The sequence below is a fragment of the Leucopleurus acutus genome (assembly GCF_964270905.1).
Source record: "Leucopleurus acutus genome assembly, chromosome: 10".
NCBI lineage: Eukaryota > Metazoa > Chordata > Mammalia > Artiodactyla > Delphinidae > Leucopleurus > Leucopleurus acutus.
The window spans coordinates 3,748,727-3,763,535 of record NC_139153.1 but is presented as its reverse complement, the minus strand read 5'-3'; the positions used below and the strand labels follow the sequence as shown (position 1 = coordinate 3,763,535).

The window sequence follows — 14,809 nt, the reverse complement described above, 5'->3', positions numbered from 1 at the left end:
ATATACTGTCATTTGTATTTTTTTTTTTTTGGTTCTACGTATAAGCAATATCATTACTATATTTGTCTGTCTGACTTATTTCATGAAGCATAATATTCTCTAGGTTCATCCATGTTGCTGCAAAGCAAAGTATTTTATTGTTTTTTGTGGTTGAGTAATATTCCATTGTATGTATATACCACATCTTTTTAATCCAGTCATCTGTTGATGGGTACTGGGGTTCCTTCCATGTCTTGAGTATTGTAAATAGTGCTGCTATGTTCACTGGGGTGCATGTTATCTTTTTGGATTAGAGGGTTTTTTTCCAGATATACCCAGGAGTGGAATTGCTGGGTCATATGATAGTTCTTTTTTTAGTTTTTTAAGGAACTTTCATGCTGTTTTCCATAATGGCTGCACCAATTTAAATTCTTACCACCAGTGTTCGGGGATTCCCTTTTCTCCACATCCTCTCCATCATTTGTTATTTGTAGGCTTTTTGATGATAGCCATTCTGACAGGTGTGAGGTGATAGCTGATTGTGGTTTTGATTTGCATTTCTCTAATAATTAGCAATGTAGAGTATCTTTTCATGTGCCTGTTAGCCATCCGTATGTCTTCTGCCCATTGTTTGATTGGGTTGGTTGTTTGTTTTTGTTTTCTGGTACGCGGGCCTCTCACTGTTGTGGCCTCTCCCGTTGCGGAGCACAGGCTCTGGACGCGCAGGCTCAGTGACCATGGCTCACGGGCCCAGCCGTTCCGCGGCATGTGGGATCTTCCTGGACCGGGGCACGAAACCGTGTCCCCTGCATCGGCAGGCGGACTCTCAACCACTGCGCCACCAGGGAAGCCCAGGTTGTTTGGTTTTTTTTGTTATTGAGCTATATGAGCTGTTTGTATATTTTGGATATTAACCCTTGTCAGTCTCATCATTTGCAAACATTTTCTCCCATTCAGTAGGTTGTCTTTTCATTTTGTTAATGGTTTCCTTTGTTGTGTAAAGCCTTTTAAGTTTAATTAGGTCCCATTTGTTTATTTTTGCTTTTATTTATTTTGCCTTAAAAGACTGATTCAAGAAAATATTGCTACAATTTATGTCAAAGAGTGTTCCGCCTATGTTTTCTTCTAGGAGTTGTGTTTTTTTTTTAAATTTTTATTTATTTATTTATTTATTTATGTCTGTGTTGGGTCTTCGTTTCTGTGCGTGGACTTTCTCTAGTTGCGGCGAGTGGGGGCCGCTCTTCATCGTGGTGCGCGGGCCTCTCACTGTCTTTGTCTGGTTTTGGTATCAGGGTAATGGTGGTTTCATAGTATGAAGTTCGGAGTGTTCCCCCCTCTTCATTTTTTTGGAATAGTTTGAGAAGGATAGATTTAAGTTTTTGTTTTTGTCTTTTTGTATGTTTGGTAGAATTGCCTAGTGAAGCTCTCTGGTACTGGACTTTTGTTTGCAGGGAGTTTTTTAAATTATAGATTGTATTTCACTTCTAGTGAATGGTCTGTTCAAATTGTTTCTTCTTGACTCAGTTTTGACAGGCTGTATGTTTCTAGAAACTTGTTCACTTGTTCTAGGCTGTCCAGTTTGTTGGCATATAACTGTATTCTTCCATGATTTTTTGTTTTTCTGTGGTTTCAGTTGTTTCTCCTCTTTTATTTCTTATGTTGTTTATTTGGGTCCTCTCTCTCTTCTTGTTGGTGAGCCTCGCTAGAGGTTTATCAATTTGGTTTATCTTAAAAACAAAAACAGCTCTTGGTTTTATTGATCTTTTCTATTGCTTTTTTGATGTCTTTTATTTCCTCTCTGATCTTTATTATTTCTTCCTTCTGCTGACTTTGGGTTTTGTTTGTCCTTCTTTTTCTCATTCTTTTAGGTTATCTTGTTTGAGATTGTAGGTTATCTTGTTTGTAGGTTATCTTGTTTGAGATTTTTCTTGTTTTTGTGGAAGGCCTGTATTGCTATGCGCTTCCCTCTTAGAACTGCTTTTGCTGCATCCCATAGATTTTGTAAGATTGTGTTTCTATTTTCATTTGTCTCAAGATATTTCTGATCTCCTCTTTGATTTCATCATCAACCCATTTGCTTTTTAGTAACATGTTGTTTAGTCTCTTTGTGTTTGTTCTTTTCCTGTTTTCCTTTCTATGGTTGATTTCTAGTTTCTTACCGTTGTGGTGAGAAAAGATGCCTGAAAATATTTCTGTCCTCTTAAACTTGTTGAGGCTTGTTTTGTGACCAAGTATGTGTCTATCCGTGAGAATGTTCCTTGCTGGCTTGAAAAGAATGTATATTTGGTGTTTTTCTTATTTAGTGTCCTGTAGATATCTATTAAGTACAGTTGGTCCATTGTGTCATTTAGGACCTCTGTTGCCATACCGATTTTCTGTCTGGATGATCTGTTCATTGATGTAGGTGGGATGTTATAGTCCTCTATTGTTATTGTATTCCTGTGAATTTCTCCTTTTATGTCTGTTAATATTTGTTTTATATATTTAGGTGCTCCTGTATTGGAAACGTATATGTTAACAAGTGTAATACGCTGTTGTATTGATGCCTTTATTGTTATGTAATATCCTTCTTTGTCTTTCTGTATGGTCTTTGTTTTGAAGTCTGCTTTGTCTTTTGTTAAGTATTGCTGTGCCCGCTTGCTTGTTGTTTCCATTTGCATGAAATATTTTTCATACTTCGCTTTCAGTCTGTGTGCGTCTTTCGCCATGAAGCGAGTTTCTCGTGGCAGCATCTTGTAGGTTCTACGTGAAATTCACTGCTTAGCTGCTGCACCTTGTTGAGGTGCCATGTGTGGCATGCGCTGACACTGTCTTCCCAGCGTGCCCCGTCGCCCCTGTGTGTGCACTGACGGGAGTCTTCACAGTCCCACCTGGATCACATCCTAGGCACCCCGTCTGCCTCTGCGCAGCTAGACCCAGTCTCTGCACTGATCTCACGCCAGGCCGTGGTGTGGAGTGAGCAGGGCCAGGGCATTCGCCCCTTTGAATTGGGAAGTGCGGGGAGGCGGCCACCACCAGGGCAGGTCTCTCTGTCCTGGTTGTTAGCAAGCCAGCCCGCATGCTCCTCTTGAGTAGAGTCTAGGCTTCTCCAGCCCTCCTGTCTGTCTCAGTGGGCTTCCCAGCCCGAAGGGGACTCCCCAGGGCAAGCGGACACCTTCTCTTCCTGACAGATCCCTCCCAGGAGTGCCGGTCCCAACCTTTCTTTTTTGCATCCTACCCGATTACATGGAGATCTTTCTTGCAGCTTTGGTTATGGGAGATCTTCTGTGAGTTTCCAGTTAGTTTTCTGTGGGAGTTATTGCTCGTGTAGATGTGTTTTTGGTGTGTTTGTGGGGGGAGGTGAGCTCCACGTCCTCATACTCTGCTGTCTTGATCCCCCTCTATTGGGAGGGCTTGATTTTTGACTCAGTCTCTCGTTATAGGTCTCTTCAGAGTCTCTGTTTTCTCTTGAGTTCGTTTTGGTAATTTGTATGTTTCTAGGATTCGTCCTTTTCACTTGGCTCACCTTGTATTTAGTGTAGGGGTCATACAGTTTTGTAACTTAAATTTTTTCTTCAGTGACGTACTTGTGAAAGGTGGTGACCACGCATCTTTGTGAGGCACAAGATCGCTTCCAGAGTGCTGTCGTGTACCTGACCTTATTCAGTCTTCCCTGTGGTCTTGTGAGGAGGACGAGGTGGGGATGTTCCGGATGGAGGTTCTAGGTTTAAACCATCATTCAGCCGCCTGCTGGTGCTCGGTTTCCCTGCCTTTTACACCCGTGCCCCTGCACCACCCACACACAGAGAAAGTGAGGAGCCAACCAACACTCGTATGGTGTGCACTGTGCCAGTTAAGAGCGTGTGGTCAGCCACACTGTAGGGGTGAGTTCTGTTTTCCACGTTTTCCCACTGATGCCCTTTTCCTGTCCCAGGATGCAGTCCAGGCATTAGTGATCTTGTCACCCCTGCGCCCCTGAGGAGTGCTTTTTAGGAATTTTGTAGAGTTCCTCAATTTGGGTTTCTTTGATGTTTTCTCATCCGCCGTTTTTAACTCCAGAAGAAACAAGGCAAAAGTAGTTATTTGTTTCAATATAACTGGCTTTTCACAGAAAACCTGCCTTCCTGTTTCTGACTTTTGCTCTTGCTTTCCGAGGAGGGAAGATGACTGTAGTGATTCATGAGGACGCCAGGACCCTGAGGTCTGTGTGGGAAGATCTTGCTCACGTGCTGTCCCACTGTTGTTGTTTTGGAGGTTAATTCCCATGAGGAGGCTCCCATCCTTCCAAGTTCACAGAATTTTTAGAGCTGCAGCCTCTGGTTGAAATATTCGCTCTGGGGAGGTTGAGTGCACGGGAGGGGTTCTCGGGCCTGATGATGATGATGCCTTTTCTCTCGAAGTGGTATTTTGCTTTACTGTTTTATCACAAACACAACACATGTTGAAAACAGAACAATCAGAAGATAGGTGAGCTGGAAAAAAACCAAACACCTATAAACACCCATAACCCAATATGGGTGCTTTTCCAAATACACATACATGTTTATGTCTGGACACGATTTTTTCTTACAAAAATTAACATAACTCATTAAAAAGCAAACATTTATTTTCCTTTAATATATGGTTACCTTTCCCCATTTTTCTACAAAGATAAATCTCTACAGCATCATTTTAATAGTGTTGAGGGTTCCAGGCTTCTACTGTTAGACAAGTTGGTTGTTTCCCTTTTATAAACAGGCACCACAACAAACAGCTTGGAATTATGCAAATGCTTCATTCTTCCCTGAGGATAAGCATGTTGTTCTTTTTCATCATAGATATTTTTACTGATTCTCCGGGCCCTACATCTCCCTACCCGACTTGTACTGTCTCTACAGCCAATTCCTCTGAAGTTATCAGCAGCGAAGGTGAGGTTCCCGGGGCTTTCAGAGAAAAGAGTAGTTGGTCAGGGAGGAGTGAGAAATTATGAGACTTAGAGCAAACAGATCTGCTCATTAGACGATTTTTAAAAATCAGTCTTCGTGGACCAGGGTTCCTCTGAGCCTGCCTGGCACAGGCCCTGTGCTGGGAAGACTGGGCGCCTGGGTGGGTATCTAGCAGCCGGGCTTTGCGTGCGTAGAGGGGCCTGCGAGAGCCTGGGCTCCTTCGTGCTCTGGTTTCTGTTCTGAAAATGGTAGAATAAAAAGGTACTGGTCATCCTCAGCAGTGCGGAGAGAGGACGGTGAGGACTCAGAGCTCTGCCATCATCCAAGGAGGCTGAACACTGTGCTCCTTGGGGTGCTGGCATTGTCCGAAATTCGGTCCAGGAGTCAAGTTTAATAATTTCTGAATTCTTAATGCTGTGACTTTGTTTGCAAAATGCCTTATGTGCAAGGTGAGTACTATTGCTGAGGAAACTGAGACTCAGAGGTTACATAATTTATCTGAATCACATAAAAAATGAGAAAGCAGAAGTGGAGTTTGAACCCGGGTTTGTTTCCACATCCTGTGCTCTTTTGCCTGTGCTACACTTTGTATTGAAAAGAATTAGAGTGTGGCCTTATTTAAGGAGCTGCAGAATTTAGTGACTGCTTTCTTACAATCCTGGAGGGTAGCCAGCCTGTCACTGTCTGAGCCGGGAATGTCTTGTGTACGCTGGTGTTCCAGTGTGACTTAGCCCCATTAGATGCCAGAGTCTTTATTGCATCACTAGCAAAAAAAGAAAACACAAAAATTTCCTATTCTGTTTAAGGGAAAGAAACCTTCCAAGGAGAGATCCACAGAGGGTCCTGGAGGCTCCTCAGAAACTTCCAGCCAAGTTCCTGGAAAGCCAAGCAAACCAGAGACCAGCAGAGGAAGCAGACGAGAGGACATGTCTTCTGAGGGCACTGGCAGTGCACCTGACAAAGCGAAGGGGAGCAAGGCGGCTGCCACCAGGAAGAAACGGAGAGAGCCCTCCTCCAGCAGGAAAGAAGAGGGCAAGGCCGGGGGGCAGACGGAGGGGACCCAGAGGCGTTCGCGGGGCCGGGAGCGGCAGGCGGCCGCCAGGGTGTCTTACAAAGAGGAGAGCGGGAGTGACAAGGCCAGCAGCAGCTCTGACTTTGAGCTCTCCAGCTCGGACAGCCATCGCCCATCCGACGAGGATTCTGAGCCAGGCCTTGCAAGGCAGAGGAGGGCCGCCGCCCCTCAGAGGATGAAGGTGGGGTCCAAGAGGGAGTCCAGGTCCCAGCGTGGAAGCGACCGTCAGCCCCCTGGCTTTCCAGAAGCATCTGTAAGCGCTTCCGGCAGTAAGCGTAAGAGAGGCAAGCGTAAGATGCCCGTGGATGGTGAGGAGGCAGACGGCCGGAGAGCAGCTGGTGTGGACCAGTGGCTGGAGGTGTTCTCTGAGCAGGAGGAGAAGTGGGTGTGCGTGGACTGTGTGCACGGTGTAGTGGGCCAGCCCCTGACCTGCTACCAGTACGCCACCAAGCCTGTGACCTACATCGTGGGCATCGACAGCGACGGCTGGTTGCGCGATGTCACACAGAGGTACGACCCTGCCTGGATGACGGTGACCCGAAAGTGCCGGGTTGATGCCGCGTGGTGGGCCGAGACCCTGCGACCCTACCGGAGCCCGCTGGTGGAGAGGGAGCAGAAGGAGGACCAGGAGGTGAGGCCTTGCGCACGTGCACCTGCTGGATGCCCAGCCCCGTGTTGTGTTTTTACCTCAATTAATTGTCACAGCAACAGTACAAAGCTGGGGTTATCGTAGCCTTAATTTTACCAGCTAAACGTTTAGAATCTGAGAGATGAGCCAACCTGGTATTTGAACCCAGGTTGCTCTGGCTTCAAAGCCTGTGTACTTTCAGTTATTGCCCAGTTATAAATTTGGAGCTTTACGTCAGGTAAGTAGTCCTGAGTGAAAGAGGAAAACACGCAGTAACATAATTGGTCCCCCTTCTCAGCGTGCACACGCGCAGAGGTGTGCACGCCAGCACCCCTGCCCCGACCCGGAACACTCAGCTCCCAGGAGGAGGGCTGAGGAGATGGCTTGTCTGTTGAGGGGCACCCTGGGGGGCGGCTTCTGGAGCAGCAGCACATCCCTGAGTCGTGGGACAGCCGTGGGCCCGGAAGAGGGCCCGGGGCTTGTGCAGGGCTGCCCACAGCGCAGGGTGGGCAGACTTGCTAGAGAATTATTCCCACTTCCCCGGGGCAGGGAGTCGTCCCTCTGCACCGCATCGCTCAGGGTGTGGCTCAGAGGTAACAGGGTCGTGGGAGTCGTGCAGAGCGTGTTGTGACTGACCTGGTTCAAGGGCTTGTCATGCAAGCTGGCCAAGCGGGGTCCCTCCTGCTCCCCACTTGCCGCTCCTCCCTTGTCTGTCGGGGTTTGAAGAGATGCTGCGGGGAAATGCAGGAGACCTGGTGAGTGGGATGCAGGTGAGAGCCGTGGGGTTGCCTGCGAAGAGCTAGGCTCCTTGAGGCAGCGGGGAGAACAGGTGTTGATCGTAGTGGACGGAGAAGGTGTGAGTGCTCATTCTGGTTTCCGGGGGAGCCGAGCCGCTGAACCCGTGTCACAGAATTGTGGTGTCACTTGAGGTGAGGCCTCCTCCCGAGGAAGGCTCTGCTCGGGCCGGCCGAGGTGTCAGAGGGTAGGGCTGACTTTTCTGTTGCTGCGAGCTGCAGGATTACCGGCCCCTGCGGAGCTTCCGAGGCACCTAAACCCGTGGGACAGAACGCCAGGTCACAGCGTGGTGCGGCGGCCCTGGGGCCCCGAAAGCCCCACGGCACCGTCAGTTACCTGGGCAAGTTCGGGGGTCGCCGCCAACCTCCCTCCCTCTCCGAGCACCACGCCCAACGTCGTCTCTCGGCCTCTGCAGTTTCAGGCGAGGCACCTGGACCAGCCTCTGCCCACCGTCATAGGCATGTACAAGAACCACCCCCTGTACGCCCTCAAGAGGCACCTCCTCAAGTACGAGGCCATCTACCCCGAGACGGCCGCCATCCTCGGGTACTGCCGCGGAGAGGCTGTCTACTCCAGGTGAGGAGACGCCCGGCGGCCTGGGATTAGCAGCCTTCGCCGGGCTGGGGTTCGAGCTTCACGGTGTGCGCATGCCGTTTGTGGGCGGGGGGCATGGCAGAGAGGTTGCGGCCTGGAAATGAAAACCATGGGGATTACAAGATCAGCAGGGGGCTTCCCTGGTGGCGCAGAGGTTGAGAGTCCGCCTGCCGATGCAGGGGACACGGGTTCGTGCCCCGGTCCGGGAAGATCCCACATGCCGCGGAGTGGCTGGGCCCGTGAGCCATGGCCGCTGAGCCTGCGCGTCTGGAGCCTGTGCTCCGCAACGGGAGAGGCCACAACAGTGAGAGGCCCGCGTACCGCAAAAAATAAATAAATAAATAGAAAAAAAAAAGATCAGGGGGAGAAAAGCTATGTGGGGAAAGATACGTAGGACAGATAAGGATTATATGGGGTAATAAGAAAACACCCCCCAAAACAGAAGTCAAAAAACATGCAAAAGGAAGGAATAAAGGATTTGATAATGAAACTTAAAATGAACAGATATTTTAATGGGGACAGAGTTTCAGTTTGGGAAGAGGAGAAAGTTCTGGAGATGATGGTGGTGACGGTTACATAACAGTATGAGTGTACTTGATGCCACTGAGCTGTAGACTCGGAAAATGGTTCAGAGGGTAAATTTTATCTTATGTGTGTTTTTTCCCCACAGTAAAAACAAATTGCCAAAGAAGGGGGGGAAGGGAACAGCATAGAAAACAAAATATATACAAAGTTAAAACTGAGAAAAAATGTAATGAACTTAAGGTGAGTCAGCATTAACAATGGAAGAAATGTAAGAAATGTTAAGAGAAAGAAAATAAGTGATCTTTAGAAACTCTAAAAAGACCAAGACCAAGATGCAAGACCACAAAATAGAGGATGTTCTTAATAAACGAGAAAAGAAAGACAGAAAAGGGAACTTAGGGAAACTCACAGGAGTAGGTGGCTCAAGTCCTCTCTGCCTGAGAGCTACTTCCTGCAGCTCAGCCCCGAAGGGAGTCGTCCCTGACCCTCCGGTTAGGGTCACTGTGGGAGCTTTCTGTCCCCTGGCTGGTCAGGGGCCCAGCTGCCGACAGTCAGCGTCCAGGGCCTGGCGACCTCAATGGAGGATACAGCACAGGTGTCCTCACGTGCAGGGGACATCTGGTGGGAAGGGGGTCCCTGCCTGGAGAAAGCTTTCGAGGCAGACTTTTTCTGTTTTTAATGTAATAAAATATACAGAACGAAATTTACCATGTAACCGCTTTAAGAGTCCAGTAGTACTAAGTACATTCACATTGTTGTGCAGCCATCACCACCATCTGCAGAACTTTTCTGTCTTCCCAAACTGTCCCCATCAACACTAACCTCCCTCCCCCCACCCCGGCCCTGGTAACCACCCTCTACTTTGTCTCTATGAATCTGACTCCTCCAGGCACCTCATAGAAGTGGATCCTACAGCATTTGTCCTTTCGTGACTGGCATCCATGGCATGCATTGATGGACACTTGTGTTGCTTCCCCTTCTGGCTGTTGCTTTTAGTGCTGCTATGAACATGGGTGCACAGACATCTCTTGAGACCCTGCTTTCAGTCCTTTTGGATGTATATGCCCAGAAGTAGGATTTCTGCATCACATGATGATTGTTTAACTTTGTAATGAACCTCCGCACTGTTTTCTGCAGTGGCTGCATCATTTTACGTCCCCCAGCAGAGCATGAAGGTCGCACTGTCTCTACATTCTCGCCAGTTCTTGTTTTGTTTCTTGAGTAGTGTCCTAATAGATGTAAAGTGGTTAGAAGCTGCGATTTATTCTGAACGGGCTGTCTGTGCCCACTTCCCTCTGCTATCCTTATGAATGTCCAGACGATGCCCACCTGCTTGCCCCTTCTCCGCTCCTCCCGGAAGACCACGACCGTGACAGTCACTCTTTCAAGGCAGAGATGTGCCCCTGCGGTGGGTACGCGTCTGGAGCCCTTGGCTCTGGTCCCGCCAGCAGCTTGTGAGGCAGGGAGGCAGCACTCACCGTTCCTGATGGATCGGGGGTCACCCCGCTAGGAAGGGGCACAGAGGAGGTGTGACCCTGTCCGGTGTACTGTGCTGGACGTCAGTCTCAGCCCGGGGGGGGGGGGGGGCAGGCGAAGGGCCGGATGTCCGCACCAGAGGGAGCTTAGTGCCCCTGCTCCTTGGAGCCCTACTGAAGGGCGGGCCTTGCTGAAGGCTCAGCAGGAAGCAGCTGGAATGTGAGGCAGGGTGTGGCTCTAAGCTCTGGAAGGAGAGCGAAGCCAGAGCCAGGTGGAACCGATTGCTCTGTGTGCATTCATCCTAACCTGTGTACTTTGTCAGCTTACTGTAGTCTCCGTGTTGTTGTCTTCTGGCTTCCCCACCCCTTCTCTGGACACTCGCCCCTCCCTCCCCGTCTCTGGTATTCAGGAGCAGACCAGACCCTGGGTGAGGGCTTGCACCTGTGCTGCTGGGCCCTTCCGGCAGGAGGAGGGGGAAGGCACCACGGGAAGCCATTTAGTTTGGGATTTGTGAGTGGATGCATCCCCCTGCGAGACAGCAGGTGCCTGTTAACCGTGGGCCTGACGCAGGCCCCTGGTGCCCCGGGAGACGCTCCAGGGCCGAGCTCCCCCTTCTCCTGGGGGGCCAGAGGAGGGAGCTGGGCCCTGCGGGCTACTGGGCACGGGGTGCTTCAGTGGGCGTGAACCTTGTCTTGTCTCCCGTTGGCTCCTTAGGGACTGCGTGCACACCCTGCACTCCAAGGACACGTGGCTGAAACAGGCCCGGGTGGTGAGGCTTGGAGAAGTGCCCTACAAGGTAACAGCCGCGGGACTGTGGGCTGCCGCGCACGCGTGGGGACAGACTGTTCTGGCTTGAGAGGATCAGAGGAGAAGAGCATCTTTACTGAGGACCTTGTAAGAGATGGGCCTTCCCGAGCACACAGGAAATCTAGGCCAGCAAGCAGCCCTCCAGGCCCCGGTGTTGTGGGTCAGAACCTTGGCCTTCTGGGTCAGAACCATGTCACCCATTTGTTCTGAGAGGCCGGAGCCCTGCCTAGCGTGGACAGGCCCACCCGCCCTCACTGTCCCTTCATTTTGCATGTATGTGATCTTTGCTGAGTCTCACAGGAGTTAGCATCAGGATGCCCGTTGTACAGATGAAAAAACAGGAGCTCAGAAAGGGAAACCTGTCCAAGGCCTGAGCTAGTGAGATGGCAGCGTGCAGCCCCAATGCCTCATTCCCTCTCTAGCCGGTCAGCTGCCCACAGACGCATGAATTCAGTGCAGACCACACAGGCTGTCACGGGACATAGGGCCCGCTTCAGCCGGCGGAGGACGGTGGCCAGTCATGAGACACAGTCGCTTTTCTTTGTCAGATCCCTCGGAGGAGCCCTTCGCATTGTGAGACCCAGGGAGCTGGGCCAGGGTGCAGGGGCCTCTGGTTGGTGGGAAGGGGCTGAGGCACGGGGAGCCGGTCACTGCCAAAAGCAGGCCCCGTCACTCACCGGCCACAGGAACATCTCTGAGTCCTAATTTCCCCTTCAGTGATGGACACCAAGCACAGCATAGCTGTTCAAGACACACGCTCTACAAGCTGTGTAACTGTAGGTGAACTGTTTACACCTCCTAGGCTGCTATAAGATGGAGGCGATAATAGACTCTACTTCCTGGGTTTGTTGAAAAGATTAATGAATACACAGAAGCACTGAGAACAGTGCCCGGTGTACAGTGAATGCTCAGGAAGTGGTTGCCTTTGTTAATTAACTGTGGCTGTCCCCTCGGGTGTAGGTTGTAAAAGGCTATTCCAACCGGGCCCGGAGAGCCCGCCTGGCTGAGCCGCAACTGCAGGACTACAATGACCTGGGCCTGTTTGGCAAGTGGCAGACCGAGGAGTACCAGCCACCGGTGGCTGTGGACGGGAAGGTAAGGGCCGCGCTCAGTGGTACCAGGCCACCTGCTAGGTAAGGGCCACGCTCAGTCGGTACCAGGCCACCTCCCTCTGTGGCCGCCGGACCCAGAGCGCCACCCTCCGCAGGTCCCCCGGAACGAATTTGGCAACGTGTACCTCTTCCTGCCCGGCATGATGCCTGTCGGCTGCGTCCAGCTGAACCTGCCCAACTTGCACCGCGTGGCCCGAAAGCTGAACATTGACTGTGCCCAGGCTGTTACGGGCTTCGATTTCCACAAAGGCTACTCCCATCCCATGTGCGTGAGGGGCCTCCCGTGGAGGCCAGAAGGGGTGGGGGGAAGTTATGGAGAAGGGGCGGGAGATTGGTGTGGGGCTGGCAGGGGTTGAGGCCCAGTGGCTCTTTTTTTTTTTTTTTTTTGCGGTACACGGGCCTCTCACTGTTGTGGTCTCTCCCGTTGCGGAGCACAGGCTCCGGACGCGCAGGCTCAGCGGCCATGGCTCACGGGCCCAGCTGCTCCGCGGCACGTGGGATCTTCCCAGACCGGGGCACGAACCCGTGTCCCCTGCATCGGCAGGCGGACTCTCAACCACTGCGCCACCAGGGAAGCCCTAAGGTTTTACTCTGGATTTGCAAAATCAGCCTTAACCCTCGATGTTTTATACTTTTACTCTGGCTTCCAACCAGAGGCTGCAAAACCAGTGAAAGCTGCAAAACCAGCATCCTAACGATGTGGATTAACACACTGTTCTGGGGGTGGTCAGGGTGACTGAATAGGGTCAGCATCCTTCCTGGTTGGTGACCTCTGTCCTGCCCTGCAGTGGGGGTGGGGAGGGGCTGGGGAAGAGGACATAGCCTGGGGTCCACGGGCCTGCCTTCTGCATGGGTGGTGTCAGCCAGCAGCTGTGGCTGGGATTGTGGACTGCTGACCCTGGATGTACTTCAGGGCCCCAAGTGCTTAGGAGCAGCCCACTGTCCCCCACGGAGGGGAGTGGAGAGGCCAGAGCAGGCCCAGACTCGAGAGACCATCTGTGTTGATCCCCACAGAACCGATGGCTACATAGTCTGTGAGGAATATAAAGATGTGCTCCTGGCCGCCTGGGAGAACGAGCAGGCGCTCATTGAGAAGAAGGAGAAGGAGGTGAGCAGGCAGGGCCTGGGAGGGGCCAGGAGGGGGAAGCAGAAAGGTGGGGAAGCACACACAGCGGAGCTGGTGTTCCCTCCAGTCTCCCTCACTCCACGTGTAAGAGAAGGGGAGAGCCCGGGTTCAGCCCTCTTTCTGGCTCTTTCTTCCTGGGAGGCAGCACTGAGCAACGACCTGCCTGCCCCTCAGAACCCTGTCTCTGTCCACTGTCTGCCTGGATCCGGGCTCCGGGGCCCGCTACCCCTGCTGCCGACACCCACCTCTGTTAAAGGGAGCTGCCCGTGGTCCAGGTCCCGGACCCCCTCCTCCACTAAACACTTTAGAGTTGGTAACAATTAAGAGGTTTTTGGTTTTGGTGCCTTTCATGTGTAGCATTTTATGAATCACACCTGGTATGGTTGAGAAACTATTTTAACCTGAAGCGTTACCTGTAACTTTATGTTCCTGAAACGGCAGTGCACAGTGTTTTCCATTCTGTTTGCTTTTGCAGAAAAGGGAGAAGCGGGCTCTGGGGAACTGGAAGCTGCTTGTCAAAGGGCTGCTCATCCGGGAGCGGCTGAGGCTTCGCTACGGGGCTCAGGTCAGGGTGGTCCTTGGAGGACACGCCAGGTTTGGAGGGGGGGGGGGGGGGGAGTTAGGGAACCAGGGGCCGATTCTGCTCAGAGATCAAGTCAGCTCTGTTCCGGTGCCACAGACCTGTGTCTCCCAGGCCCTGCGTCCTGTCCACGTTGAGAAAGGTGTCCAAGGTGTCCTGGAGTCAGGCTTCGGCTGCTCTGCCAGCCCCGCCCTGTCTGCACAAGAGGGTGCCTGCTATGGGCTGGATCTGGTGCTGAGCCCACTCGGGGCAGGGGACAGGTGTCTGCATCTCCTGGCCTTGTGCTGCCCCTGGGGCTGTGACCACCTCTCAGGCCCACAGGTGCTCATTCAGGCCCCTCTCACAGCCCCTGCGGGCTCCCATGGGGGCACAGAGGTCCCCCGGACACAGTCACGTGGAGTGGTCAGAGACGCACAGACACGCTCTGGGGGCAGCTGCGACCCCACGCACAGCTCCCCCTGCCCTCCCCAGCCCGTCCTCGCAGCAGCGGGCACTGAGCGCTGATGCTGTGCATTCGTGCACTTGTTCTGTTTAGAAACGAGGAAGAAAACGCAGTTACCTCCTGGATTGCTCGTAGCTCCCCAAGGGCAGTTTTGTGGCCCTAGCCCTGTGTGCACAGCAAGCGCTCTAGGACCTGCTGGGCTGAGCCCTGTCCTCCGGGTCACGGCTCAGCGCTGCTGGGGCGTCACTGCCTCTTGACGGGGCTTCCTCCACTGTCCCCCCCCAGAGTGAGGAAGCCGCTCCCCACGCAGACGCAGGAGGAGGACTCTCTTCAGACGAGGAGGAGGGGACCAGCTCTCCAGCGGAAGTGGCCAGGATCCTGGCAGCCTCCTGGCCCCAAAACCGAGAGGTAGAGGAGAAGCGGAAGTGCCCCCGGAAGAGCAGGAGGGAGGAGAAGGAGGCAGCTTCCCACCTGTTCCCATTTGAGAAGCTGTGATGTGAGTGGTCACCTCCTCGGTGGCTCAGCCGTGCCCCAGACCTTGCTCCCGGATAGATCCCTCCTGCGTCTGACACGCGTGCTGTTGCAGACTCGGGCCCCTTCTCTGCAGGCCCCTCGTTGCCCTCAGTCAGGTCCCTGAAGCCGCCTGACGCTGTGGGGGGAGAGCAGGTCAGCGCAGGCCGTCTCAGGGTGACATGGCTGGACCTACATTCCCAGGTAACACTTCGTGGTGGCAGAAGACTAGAACAAAGAGCTAAAGTCAGGAAAGGAA

At 52.2% G+C, this 14,809-nt stretch overlaps 1 protein-coding gene across 1 annotated transcript in view; it reads left to right on the top strand.

The window, feature by feature from the left end:
* XPC (XPC complex subunit, DNA damage recognition and repair factor) overlaps positions 1 to 14,701 on the top strand; it is a gene marked incomplete at its 5' end in the record, with an annotated part of 33,530 nt that extends 18,829 nt beyond the window's left edge. The window contains 10 exons of the mRNA XM_082848732.1: positions 4,776 to 4,865; positions 5,690 to 6,586; positions 7,794 to 7,954; positions 10,688 to 10,769; positions 11,741 to 11,875; positions 11,988 to 12,157; positions 12,907 to 13,000; positions 13,494 to 13,583; positions 14,326 to 14,536; positions 14,648 to 14,701. Coding sequence (XP_082704858.1) covers positions 4,776 to 4,865; positions 5,690 to 6,586; positions 7,794 to 7,954; positions 10,688 to 10,769; positions 11,741 to 11,875; positions 11,988 to 12,157; positions 12,907 to 13,000; positions 13,494 to 13,583; positions 14,326 to 14,535 — 1,929 coding nt within the window. The 3' untranslated portion in view covers position 14,536; positions 14,648 to 14,701. The remainder of the gene's footprint in view (positions 1 to 4,775; positions 4,866 to 5,689; positions 6,587 to 7,793; positions 7,955 to 10,687; positions 10,770 to 11,740; positions 11,876 to 11,987; positions 12,158 to 12,906; positions 13,001 to 13,493; positions 13,584 to 14,325; positions 14,537 to 14,647) is intronic.
* Between the last annotated feature and the right edge of the window lie 108 nt (positions 14,702 to 14,809).